The sequence below is a fragment of the Lampetra fluviatilis genome, chromosome 10 (assembly GCF_964198595.1).
Source record: "Lampetra fluviatilis chromosome 10, kcLamFluv1.1, whole genome shotgun sequence".
Classification (NCBI taxonomy): Eukaryota; Metazoa; Chordata; class Hyperoartia; order Petromyzontiformes; family Petromyzontidae; genus Lampetra; species Lampetra fluviatilis.
In genome coordinates, this window is record NC_136284.1 from 10,925,910 (window position 1) to 10,939,785 (window position 13,876).

General features: G+C 50.4%; 1 protein-coding gene across 1 annotated transcript; it reads left to right on the forward strand.

Annotated features, from left to right (window-relative positions):
- The first annotated feature begins 1,151 nt into the window (after positions 1-1,151).
- LOC144934573 (sterol 26-hydroxylase, mitochondrial-like) lies at positions 1,152-13,300 on the forward strand. Its single transcript, XM_078860522.1, has 9 exons — positions 1,152-1,743; positions 2,794-2,984; positions 4,564-4,769; positions 7,602-7,799; positions 8,361-8,524; positions 8,697-8,863; positions 9,958-10,039; positions 10,969-11,232; positions 11,453-13,300. Exons 1-9 carry the CDS (start codon positions 1,414-1,416, stop codon positions 11,567-11,569), a joined length of 1,719 nt encoding a protein of 572 aa, XP_078716648.1. The 5' UTR covers positions 1,152-1,413; the 3' UTR covers positions 11,570-13,300.
- The last annotated feature ends 576 nt before the right edge of the window (positions 13,301-13,876 follow it).

The window sequence follows — 13,876 nt, forward strand, 5'->3', positions numbered from 1 at the left end:
CCGCTGGTTCTGACAGTGGACCAGCGTCTCCTCGCGCATGCCCCGCACGCGCTCTCCTCGCGACGTGCCCCGCACGCGCTCTTCCGTCAGTCTCTCCAGCTCCCCCGCTCCGCACACCGCTGGCCGACAGTGTGCCAAAGCCCCATCAGCCACGTGGCTGATGGCGCGGCGGCCACCCAATGTGGTCCCGCTTCACTCCACAACTGACACCGATCCCTTCTGGGCTCCCACCTATATCTTCTATCCCACGTGACCCTGACTCCTCCCCTTCCGGATCGTCAGATCCGGCCTTCCCATACTGCCCTGCTGGCTCCACCTCCATTCACCTCGCTTCCAATTGGACCCGAGGTGAACGGCGGCCCCTCCCACACGCCCCCCATACTGGGCTCCCCCCCAATACACCGGGCCGTGTGATTGGGCCAGAGCCCAGGAGCAACCCTATTTACGCTCGCATTACACAAATGTCTCATTCATAGTGCAGTGCTATATGCAGTGCTGTACATTTGGGGTACAGTGTGATGATTGCACGATGTGCCTTTGTTTAACACAGTAGCTTGTTCTCTTGTATAGCTGTTCAGTACTGTTGTGGGTGCCTGGTCCATCCAGGATCTATTGTTGAGAAACATGTTATCTAGGACAATGTTGTGATGCTGTATTGTTCATGCATTGTGTTGATGTTTCCAAGTATTAACAGATGGTGTATCTATGCTGTGTTCTTCCATCAGTTTTACTTCGTTCAATTCAATAAATTACGTTTGGAGTCTGGTGTTCACCCTGGCTCTGAGGGTTTATTGGATGCGAGGTTAACTATTCGGATAGCGGTGCAACGCAGCGCACAGCGAGGCCGAGACAGTGTCTGTGTTCGCTTTCAGAGCTTACAAACCCCATCCATCCGAATTGAACGACTGTCGATCACGGCCAACGCCGGACAGTTCTCAAGCAACCCACTTGGGCTGTACCGCCATCTGCCGGCCACCCCGAAGCCCAACGGGTTATTTGGGGGTCCCACGGCATTCCCTGCGCGATCCCACCTCACGTCCCCCACAGTGCTGGGGCTTTCACAGAGCGCGATTCGCGTGGCGTCATCACAGTCCGGGGTGACCCCTTCAAAGAGTTCACAACAACCAGTGTACATACAGCAACAACAAAGACCTACGCAGCAGTAAAAGGCGCGCCCCCTACAGAGTGCTCGTACCTCGACTTGTGTGTGCGTCCCACCCCCACCACCACCCCCGATACGGCACGATGAGCATCAGCCGCGGGGTCAAGCAGAAAGTGTACACGCACCTTTCGAGGTTACAGTGCGGAAACACAGCGACGCCGAGGCTGAGCTGAGCAAATCACGATCAACAACAGAGCCATCGGCGCTGCAGAGGCAACCTGAGCGAATTTCGCCACGAGTTGCTGCTGCTGATGATGATGATGCTGCTGCTTGCCCCACGTGCTCTCGTGCGTTGGGCAGCCCTGCCCCAGCGCCTGCCCTTAACCGTGCCCCGCACGGGGCTGCGCTCGTCGCAAGCCGCCCTCTGCTCCCGCGGTGCCGTCTCGAGGTCGGCCAGCGGCTCCTCCGTGGCAGACGCCACCGCGAGGAGGGGTGCTGATGACGGCAAGCTGGCGGGCAAGTTGGACTCGCCGACCGGGCAGCAGCCTCGGTCCGTGAAGGAGCTGCCCGGTGTGGGGATGTTGTCCTCTCTCTACTGGCTCGTCATCCGCGGCTATTTGAGCGAGTTCCACGAGCTGCAGGTGAGTGACGCATCCTCGATCATCGTCGATCATCATCAGCTCCGGCTGCTATTCTTTGTCAGCGCAACTTCGTCAGGTGTTTGCCGTGATACGATGGTGGGGGGGGGGGTCGCTCAAATTAAGTTCTGCTCGAGGTACGTCTGCCGGGGAGATGGAGTGATGAAATGAGCTCGAGCGCGGGTGCTCGGTGGATTGTTGCATCGCAGGATCGTGCGATGGCGACGGACTTGGGGAAGCCTTCGTCCAGCAGTGGATTGATCATGGCTGGTGAGCAAAAAATGATTGGTCTTTCGTCACCCGCATGAAAAGTGGCCAACTACAAGAAACGTCTGACCTCTGTGATTGCCAACAAGTGTTTTGCCACCAAGTACTAAGTCATGTTTTGCAGAGGGGTTAAATACTTGTTTCTCTCATTAAAATGCAAATCAATTTATAACATTTTTTACATGCGTTTTCTGGATTTTTTTATTGTTATTCTGTCTCTCACTGTTCAAATAAACCTACCATGAAAATTATAGACTGACCATTTCTTTGTCAGTGGGCAAACGTACAAAATCAGCATGGGATCAAATACTTTTTCCCTCACTTTATAGTTGGTTGCAAACATTTTTGCTGTGAACTTACAATGTTAGACGGCACTTTACAACGTAGTAGGTAGCTATGCAACGACAGCATTATTTTGTAGAAGCAGGTGGACTTCTCCTCAACTCTGGCTGTTGCCTGATGAAGCTGGTTGTAATTACTGGTGAAACGTCGTACTCAGAATGTAAATGTTGTGGCTTGGCTCTCCAACACACCGGTGTGCTGTACTAGTACACTATACTGGACACTACTCTACACTATACACTACACACTAGTGCTGTACTAGTGACGAATTGCATGTTCTATTTACGTGACAACCCTTACTAGTTTGCCGTGTCGGGTAGTGGCGGGTTTAACAACACATTTAAATATTTCTTGATTCTGTTGGTGTTTCGAAAATAGTTTTATACTTTGAGCGACGCACACTAATACCAAGTAATCAATGACGAGGGATGTTTGACCCAACAGATTATACATCACAAGCGCTTCGGGAACATGTGGACTACATACGTGGGCCCGGAGCTGTCCGTCTGCCTTGCCGACCCAGACCTTATTGAAGAGCTGATGAGACAGGAGGGACCTTACCCTGTGCGCTCGAGCATACCCGCCTGGGATGATTATCATTTGATGCGGGGTCATACCAAAGGCCTGATAACCCAGTGAGTCCACCATGATGCCAGTGGTGTCTTGTTTTTTGAATGTGTACTCAGTGTCTACAAAGAGCGCATTGGGTTTTCCAGTTTCACGTGATAATGAGTGCGGGTGGATTCATTCATGAGCTGAATTGTGCTGGAAATGGCTTCATCGTCATTATTAGAGACCCCTAGACCCACAGAGAGACTGATAGACTTACATGGAGAGCCATTGATAAAAGGGAATGTTCTGATTTCATCATCTGCGCTCTTCCACCATATGGCCACTGGTTTGGTGAAAGTGCAGCACTTGCCATGATCATCATCACCACCACCACCAAATATTGCCTTGAGGCTGAGTCAACCTAGGGGAGGCCCAGGACTGGTTCAGATAATTGTCATTGGTGTTGGCCGTGAGCAGGAATCGAACTGGAGTCACTGGGTTTACAGTGCAGCGTCCGCATCTTTGCCCGCACCTCCGGATGAATGCAAGCACACACATGTGGTGGTGATGTTGGAACGCGCGCACACCGAACCCGGCTGAATCACAGTACTTACCGATGCTGGGTGGTTGTGTTAGCCCTGACCGGGGCCCCTCCTGAGGGGAGGGGGCTGTGGAGTGTGTGTGATCCCACAGAACCCCGCCCCTCGGTGGGAAATGATACAAACCGGTGCAGGGCAGTTGTGTTATCCATGACCAGGGCCCTCCTGAGGGAAGGGGGCTGTGGGGTGTGTGTGATCCCACAGAAACCCGTCCCTCGGTGGGGAATTGTATAAAAATTAACCCGTAAAACAAAGTTTTTCACTATAAATCCTTTATATGCGTGGCGGCTAGAGTCCTCTCGTCCTCTCGCTTGAGATGGCTGCCACCTATGGGTCAGATGATTGCCTGCCACCATTAAGCAATTGGTAATTAAATATAATTTATTTTTTCCTAAAAAGTGTAACATTTTGGAGAAAAAAAATTCTCAAAAATAAATTGTCACGCACATCAAGTCTGTGTGCAAAATGTCAGCTCGATTGGATCACGGGAAGTGGGTTAAAAACGACCGAAAGATTTGCACGGTCGTAAGCGCGCAAGCGAGCAAGCAAGTGAACTTAATATAAAGGATTTAAAAAGACGGGACTCTGAGAGCAGAGGGGCAGTTCGATCAAGCCAAGCCGAAGAACCAGCTGAAGACTGAAGTCCAGCTAGCTCGACCCTCGGACTCCTCTGACCTGCTGTCCTTCTAAGGGCCCGGCAGAGCAAGCCAGTGGTGCAACCCCAGAGCCACGAAGTCCGATGTCCTTTTCAGGGCCGGATTCGTGTGGCTGGTGGTCGAGACCTGTGCCGAAGCTGGGCCAGGTTAGTCTCCTTGAGAGGAGGATCGTAGAATAGAGGGAAGTAGAGGAGTTAACTTGGGGTGTTAACTGGGGAATTACTTCCCTCGTTAGAATGGGTGAAGAGGCCGTTACCTCTTCAAGTGTGAGCTGTCGAGTTGAGAATAATAAATACGTGTTGCCTCAAGTTCTAACCGTCTCTGTCGTCATACAAGACCACCACACACACATGGCCGATTACCGGAGCTGCTAGCCCCCCCCCCCCTTCCCATATCCACACCTGCAGGACGGGCGCCGACTGGAAACGCATGCGCGAAGTTCTCAACCAGCGCATGCTCAAGCCCAGGGAGGTGATGCAGTTTGCGGACCCCCTCAACGCCGTCGTCACAGAGCTGATGGGGCACGTGCGGGCGAGGCGCGGGCACGGTGCCGCTGCTGCCGTTTTCCCACTGCCAGACGTCGCTCAGCTGCTCTACCGATTTGCCTTTGAAGGTGCGCTCGCTCAGCCCGGTCCGCGGACCCGTGAATGCGACGGCTGGGCCAAAAGCGGCACAACCGCACTTTTGATGTCGCGATGAAGAATAAAAAGTGTTCATTTATGCCAGTAGCTTGGATTATTTAATGTTGTCCAAAACGATAGTCTGTAACTTTAGCAATTCTGTATTTTTTATGAGAAAACGGCCTTGAAGTTGACCCAATTCAGATAAATCAAGAGCGATGAGTCACTCTTCCGCGTTGAACTCGTGACATCGCAACTGGCTCAAAGGGTGGTCCAAGTAGAAACGTGCCACTCCCTATCCAAGTTACGCAGCCTTGGGTTGGTGTTCACTTCGCCTGGTGAGACTACTGTGGGAATCTGGGCTGAGCCGATGGTACACGAATCATGAACGGGGCTGGCTTTCTTTGCAGCGGTCATGGTAACCCGGGCATAAAATAAACCAAATAATCTTCTTGGTTCTTTTGGTAAAGTCACGTAGAAGGGAAATAATAAATTAATCAAAATTTAACGTCATAAAATACAATTCTCACGATGTTTCGGCCACAACGCGAGCAGCCGTCCTCAGGTTAAGAACAGGGCTGTCGGAAAGACAGCGTCTGAATGAACACCACCAAGCTTGGCAGCGTATATTTAAGCTGGGTTAGAGGAGGAGGGCGCCTTGACAAAGGAATTTGCATATCAACAAAGGATTCTAGATTTGAAGCTTTCGTGACTGCAAGGATTCATATTCTTAGGTTTTTTCGGTAATGTCACGTAGGTAAAACATTACAATTAATAAAAGTAAAATAAAATAAAAAATCACGACGTTTCGGAGGCAACACAAGTCTCCGTCATCAGGTGGGACCGTCACAGCCAGATTTGCTGCATCAAGTGAGGCAATGATTCAAGATGTAATCCCTTAAATGCAAGTTGAGGGGGGGGGAGCTCATCAGAATGTGGTAGCCAATGAATGGAACGTATCGGGAGGGAGGGGGGCGGGGCTCAAAGAAGGCACGAAGTGCTACGTAGAACGTATCGGGAGGGGGAGGGGGGCGGGGCCAAAAGGATGGGCGACGTGGTACACGAGAGTCGGCGGCGTGGGCGTGGTTGTGCGCAAGCAACTACTGCTGCACACGCCAACGCATTGGACAGAGAGGGGGAGGGGAGGCCAAAAGAGAGTGTGGGGTGCAAGTGTACGTGGACATGTGTGTGTACAAGCACCTGTTGATACACATGATAGAAAAGAACGAAAATGCCCATGTTTATACCAGTGCTGGCTGAACAATAAAGAGAGTACTGTTAAACACTGGGGATGTTAACACTCGGTAAAGTAAAGTAAAATAGTGCCTGTCAGATAAGATGGTCCAAAAATGTGTAATTAAGTCTTTGTTACGTGGTTGATAACATCTTTCCAATGATTACTAAGTTTGTACCCATCATCACGGTTGAAATTATGTCTGTGTTTGTATATTTGTATGGCTTCGTGTACATACCTTTGATGGTAGCCAGGAGGTTTGCAGAGAACCTTGGTCTCGGAAAAGACAATTTCATGAGAGCCCACCGAGTTGTAGCAATGATCGGCAACGGCCAAAGAATCAGTTCTGCCGTGTTTCAGATCTGACTTGTGCTCGCGGACACGATCAGAAACATGACGTTTCGTTTCTCCAATGTAGCAATCACCACAAATGCAACTCAATTTGTAGACTCCAGGATACTGTAAGTCAGGAACGACATCCTTCACAGATGGAATCAGATCACGGATTTTATGCACTGTACTGAATCGGACTTGGATTTTATGTTTGTTTAGAATTTTGGAGATCTTTTTGGTCACGCCTGCTATGTATGGTAACGTGATAGTTTTGGTCGGAGTTTCATGTGGCTGTTTCTGTGTGGTGGGAGAAACAGCTTGGCGGATAATGCGGTCAGAGTATCCGTTCATCCTGAGGGCCCGATGTACATGTCTTAATTCACCGGTCAGGTGGTGTTGGTCAGAAATGCCATGGGCTCTGTGGTATAGTGTTTTGATGAGAGAATTCTTTTGAGATGGGTGGTGGTGGGAATCCGGTTTCAAGTAGGAATCTGTGTGGGTGGCTTTCCTGTAGACAGAATGTCCCAAGGATCCATCAGGCCTCCTCTCAAACATTCTCTCTGTCCAATGCGTTGGCGTGTGCAGCAGTGGTTGCTTGCTTCGTGCCTTCTTTGAGCCCCGCCCCCCTCCCTCCCGATACGTTCCATTCATTGGCTACCACATTCTGATGAGCTCCCCCCCCCTCTCCTCCCCCCTCAACTTACATTTAAGGGATTACATCTTGAATCATTGCCTCACTTGATGCAGCAAATCTGGCTGTCACGGTCCCACCTGATGATGGAGACTTGTGTTGCCTCCGAAACGTCGTGATTTTTATTTTATTTTACTTTTATTAATTTTAATGTTTTACCTACGTGACTTTACCGAAAAAACCTAAGAATATCAACAAAGGAATTTAGCATATTTATGGAAAATGCAGATATGGGATTAGGCACTATTTGTGGAATGTGTAGGTGGTCATATTATACTCATGTATTATGTAGGATTAACAGTAATAAAGGGAGGAAGTAGGATTAGCAGTAATAAAGGGAAGGAATTTTAATAGCAAGGTGCTGCCAAACCATCACGTAAAAAACTAAAATATAAACTTCATCAATATCATCAATATACTCAATATATTAAGTATATTGATCCTTTGTCAAGGCACATCCCTGCAGTCACGAAATCTTTAAATCGAAATTTAAACCAAATCATCTTTAAAACCACTGCTTTTTTTTCCAACAAAACGCCTCTTGTGCCCATCAATTGTTCGTGGTAGGCGTTACAACCGTTCTGTTTGAGACTCGAATGGGCTCGCTCGAGGATGCCGTCCCCAAGGAGACCCAGGACTTCATTCACGCCATCGAGAGCATGCTGTCCACCACGATGTACGTGCTGGCCCTACCTCGGTGGACTCGGCCACTCCTGCCCTTCTGGGGCCGCTTCGTCCAGGCGTGGGACGTCATCATCAACACCGGTGCGGTGTGTTGGCTTAAGTCAACCGTCATTATCTACGACTGCGCTCACACGTACCACCGCGACAAAAGTAGATGCTCAAGGCCTTGACTCACCACCTGAGCATTTGTCACTGGTAATACGTCACCAGATAAAGCATTTAAATGAAGCAACTATAGCAACTTGGTACCGCATAACGGCGCAGGTCTGTCTAGCGAATGTAAAGAGTGTTAAAAAGTGGGTTTGATGAACAATGGTTGGTTTATAGAATACACAACCTCTGTGACCTCTGTGATCTGATTGGAAGTTGCTATTCCAGTTGCCCACTCGGGGCAGCTGCAATCAGATTTTGTCCACATTTGAGCAACTCCATTTTTTACAACAGTAGAAAATGCGACCGGCACTCGTTCCTGTAACAATCGGCCCAGAATCGCTTAGTTACGTTATGGCCTTCGGGAAAAGATGAAAAGTTCAACACCTGTCGAACGGATTTTTTCGTCTGAACGGCACGACAATATTTTAAATGTTTTCCTCATTTTCTACCCGCTGCCCTTGCGCCAATGTGGTGGCTCCGGCACCGCAGCGACGCGACTGATAAACGTCAAGCTGGCGGAGGTGAAGGATTGCATCTCCCGGGGGCAAGAGATACGCGGCGAGTACCTGACCTACTTGCTGGCGAGTGGTCGCCTCTCGCTGCCCGAAATCTACGGCAACACCACCGAGATCCTGCTGGCTGGCGTGGACACCGTACGTTCGACTCCCATGGGCGGACGGCTACAGCCAGAGGCTGACGCGGTCGGCAGTTGGCCGCGATCTTGCTGCCAGTCTGTCAGCGTCACCGTGCGTGAAGTGCGATCGCCCCCCCCCCCACCGCCACCCTTGTTTTTATCGTTGTTTGTTGACTGTTGGTCACTCACAGACGTCGAACACGCTCTCGTGGAGCCTCTACCACCTGGCTCAGATGCCCGCCTTGCAGGAGACCCTGTGCCGTGAGGTCAATGCAGTCGTGCCTGGTGACGCCGTACCGGGCATTGACGAGGTGGCCCGGATGCCACTCCTCAAGGCCGTCATCAAGGAGACGCTGCGGTGAGGTGTTCGGGGGCACTGGCAGAGCCAGTGGGGGGTGGGGTGGCACGTGCCCCCCCCAATGATCCGATCGCAATCCCTAATTTCGATCGGATCATTGGGGTTTATTAGTAATAAATCGGCATTTTGCGACCATGAGATGAGAGGACAATAGTCTGAGTCCATAATTGGCAATAAGTAACGGCAAAGCAGTTATAAGTGACTCATAGAATTGTGCGCAGTTGCACGACTTCCCTGAAGGCAAACGACTTCCCTGAAGGCAAACACCTTCAGCGAGCGCGATGCCGATCACACACGGTTCGAATTCGACCCTCGATCGATGGCTGCACCATCGCTGTGCACGCGTTGAATAAAAAGCAAGGGACAAGTCCTCACTTACTAACAACTCCTATCATTTTTCATTGCTAAAGGGGTTGCCCCCCCTACCTGAAAATCCTGTCTCCGCCATTGTTCGGAGGGCAGCAAAGTGCGACCGCATACGTGGTTGCTGCTGTGTCCGCTCTGCGAGCTGTATGTATGCACATTAAACTTCTTTTGCACTCTACATAGCCAACCGTGCTAATCGAAGCTGTGTGGTGTTTGCCGTTCGCGATGCCCGTCGGCTCTGCGCCGCTTACTTTGTCAGTCGGCTTCTTATGTTTCGGTTTGATTGAAAGCTGGGTTGTTTACTTCAACATTTTCTGTAGGTTACATTTTGTTGTTGTGTTCATACGTTCGTTCGTGCTCTACCTTGGGCTGAACGCTGTTCATAAATTATACGATGGGAGGTCACTTTATCACCTCTGCCAATTTTACGGTCCGGATGATGTTCTGAACGCCATCACCAATGGCTGCACAGTAACCCATCAAGTAAAAATGTTGTTTTGTACTTTATTTGGCTAAATTCTACGTCTGAGAATTAACAATCGGTTTCGCTGCTATTTGAGTAAAATTACTCTCAGTGGCGGAATGGGAGGAAAAGTGAGCAAAGATGAAAGGGCCACTTGAAGCAATTTCCAGTAATTCTGTTGAGATTCCCTTGTAAGGCCCATCTCGGACACATGGATTCGCGCAGGTTTCTAAGCTCTAAATGTATTTGCTGTTTATGTCCACAGGTTATACCCGGTGGTCTTCCAGAATGGGAGATGCATCATGGATGATGGCGTGGTAGTCGGCGGGTACTCCTTACCAAAAGGGGTAAACCGTGCTCGCGTTGAGCTCACTGCATACGTCACGTGGCAATTTCCCCCACATTCATTGGGTGTCGATTCAGCTGTAGAATTAAGTTCTGGACTTTTTTTTTTCAACATAAATTATTTCTGTAAGTTGTAACTTGGACCGTTTTCTAAATGGCATCGTTTCTCTAGTCACCGCTGCCGCTTTTGTCAAATGTGGTGATTTACATGTTGTTTTTACTGTAGTGGCTCGATTATAACGATCTGTGATTGGTCGAAATGCATCAAGCGTAGCCATTTGTAAAAATGACACATAAATAACAGACCTTCATCATCCACTGTTAGATTAAAAACTTACCAAACCGTGTCAGTTATGGGGGTTGTTTGACCATACTTTTTATTAATGCAAGTTGGTGAAATGGACAGCACAGAATCAAACTCACGTTGTCGTGCTCGTAGAAAAGTGTGCGAACGGCACCACAAATGGCCGTTGTGCGTGTACAGCACAGCCCTTTTTGTCAACCCACTTCTGGATGGAGGACCTCTCCATGCCACGTGGGTCATGACGGTTGTTTACATACTTCACGCCGGTCAGGGTGGGTTGGTGAAATCTAGAAACATCGATGTGGAAGCATAAATGGGGGAAGGGCTTTCCCAAGTTGAGCAGTGCCAAGAAAGAAGGAGAAAGAGAAAGGTTCTGACCGGCAGTAATCGTGGTGGTTGAACACAGTGTGGATGAGATTAAACATTTTATTCCAGTAGACCCGAGTCCTCCACATCGTTGGAGATTTCAACGAAAGGAATTTAGGAAAAACCGTTACCATGGCAGCAGCCGCGAGAAAATAGTGATGAGGAGGCAACTGACTGGCGGCCGGTGAGCGAGCGGAGTGAATCGGTGAATGTATGACGGTCAGCCAAAGTGATCGTTGCCCCCCGTCGCTTACGCCGCAGACCCGCCTGTTGCTGTGCCACTACGTGCTCTCCATGGACGGAGAAATCTTCCCGAATCCGCGGGAGTTCCGGCCCCAGCGCTGGCTGCGGGGCAAGGACCGTGCCGCATGGCGGCACGGCAGTGGCGGGGAAGAGGAGGAAGAGGCTGCTGCTGCCACCTCGGAGAGAACGCATCCCTTCGCCTACATCCCATTTGGCTTTGGGCTGCGTGGGTGCGTGGGACGCCGTATCGCCGAGCTCGAGATGCACCTCTGCCTGGCCAGGGTCGGTATCCCCAGACGAAGGTTTTATTGGTTTAACACGTAGCAGGCTTTCGCGACCAATATCATACATAATACAGGTATTACAATCTGAGTACAAGCTAGTTGTGCAAAAGGTCGAACACCCCTGGCCGTATCGTCACGCGAGATCATGACGTTATTTGGTTTTTCCCTGAATCTCAGCGATCGTTCTCTGTCACCGCGTGTGCTGCTTGCTCCCGCAGTTTGTGAAGACGTTCGAGATGATGCCCGAGCCCGGCGCGAAACAAGTTCTGCCAAAAACACGGGGCCTCCTCGTTCCCTCTGCCCCCATCAACCTCTTGCTGCGTGAGAGACTCTGAGGAGAAGAAACTAAAGAAGAAGAACGACACGGAGAGAAGGCCATAATATATATTTTTTTGGGTTAGATCGCGAAAATATAGAAATGTGTCATTAAACCCGCCACCACCCAACACAGCCAACTAGTAAGGTTTGTCACGTAAACAGAACATGCCAATTTGTTACTAGTACAGCATACCGGTGTGTTGGAGAGCAATTCCACAACATGTACAATCTAAGTACGACGTTTCGCCAGTTATTACAACTAGCTTCATCAAGCGACAGCCAGATTTGGGAGTGACGAGACAACTGCAGACGATGCAGGGCTCAATGACTCGTGGGCGGAGTTGGCAGGGGGGCACACAGGGAGGAGCCAATGCCCCCTCCCAAACTGGGCACCTTTATTAATATATTTTCAGAAGTTTACACTTAAGATCAACATATGAATCTGCGATTCCGAATGTGAGGGACAAAGCGACCCCCCCCCCCCCAAATATAGAAGTCAAACTCCGCCTATGCTTAGTGTGCGCTCATTAAATCCATATCGAACACGCGTGTTCGACACGCGTGTGCACTCCGTGTATCCCAGGGCTTAATTTATCACCTCTATATTTTCCGGATCGCTGCTAAGATGGCATGTAGTCATAATCGGCACTTACTACTCCTCGAGTACAATGTACGCTTATCCATAATAATCCTAAATGGCTGGACCATGTTATTCCGGGGCTATTCCTAAGGCCCCGCTCGCACACGTTCGTCGTGCTCGTCACAGCCGCAGCCAAAGTCATCACGAGGGCAAAACGAGGCGGGCGAGATGGATGTGGCGTGGCGCTGTCATTCCCGAACTGTTCCGGCTGATGTGAAGAATGACTGCGCTCGCGAGTGTGCGAGCTCGCTGGTCGTGAGTGATGTCACATCCCTGTCAACCCATCCCGTATTCCTGTACAGGGAAATTGAGTTAGGTCCATACGGCGCATAGCCGTTTCAACACGGGCAATGCATGTGGGTTGTCTGTGTTTCTCCCTCGCGATGGGACTTTGTAGGATGAACGTTGAGATGTTTAATGGCACGGGGTGACCAATAAGGTCTGGATTGGTCTTGAATAAGGTAGGCACTGGTAAGGGGTTGACAGGTATGTGATGTTCTACAAGGGCGAGAACACTTAAATGTGGCACACCATCCATCTCCAGCCTCACGAATTGTGTGTCTACGCTGGTTAGCATTTGGAGGTGCTCACGAACAGCAACAGTCCGTCAAGGCTTATGTACGATGGATGGATCTGTGTCTGTTCTGCCTCACGGCAGGTGTTTTGCTCCGTGGGAGTGGGGGCGTGTGTACACAGGAATTTCCTGATGTTGAGTTTGGTCACGTGACCAGGAAGTTCCAATTTGACAGCCTTTCAGCCATGAGGCTGGGGGTCCGCCATTACACAGAGTTCAAGATGGCGGCACACATCGCGTCCCAGTGAAGCCAGCTGTAATTGTACATTGTGGGACTTTAAGAATTATTGTCTGTAAGTTCGTTTATGTTCTTGTAATACTGGGAATGCTGTTATAATGTTAGAACGACCGTTATAATGCTGTAAATGCCTTTATAATGCTGTTAATTTGTTACGATAAATACGAGGCCTAGTTAACAAAGAAGCCTGTAACTTGCCTTATTGTGAATGTCACTTGTAATTGAATAAGTCGAGTCAAACTTGTACCCAAGTAACTATATTGCGATCTTGAGAGCAAGTGTAATAAAAGACTCCGTCAGGCACTGCTGTCTCCGTTGGTCTTTTATTTAGTTTCTTTCTCCGCACCCCGCTGGGTCCGGTCCGCGGACCAGCGTCGTCTCACGCGCACCCTGCACGCGCTCCCTCGTCAGCTCCTCCGCTCTACCTCACACCCCGCTGGTTCTGACAGTGGACCAGCGTCTCCTCGTGCATGCCCCGCACGCGCTCTCCTCACGACGTGCCCCGCACGCGCTCTTCCGTCAGTCTCTCCAGCTCCCCCGCTCCGCACACCGCTGGCCGACAGTGTGCCGAAGCCCCATCAGCCACGTGGCTGATGGCGCGGCGGCCACCCAATGTGGTTCCGCTTCTTCACTCCACAACTGACACCGAGCCCTTCCGGGCTCCCACCTATATCTTCTTTCCCACGTGACCCTGACTCCTCCCCTTCCGGATCGTCAGATCCGGCCTTCCCATACTGCCCTGCTGGCTCCACCTCCATTCACCTCACTTCCAATTGGACCCGAGGTGAACGGCGGCCCCTCCCACACGCCCCCCATACTGGGCTCCGCCCCCCAATACCCCGGGCCGTGTGATTGGGCCAGAGCCCAGCAGC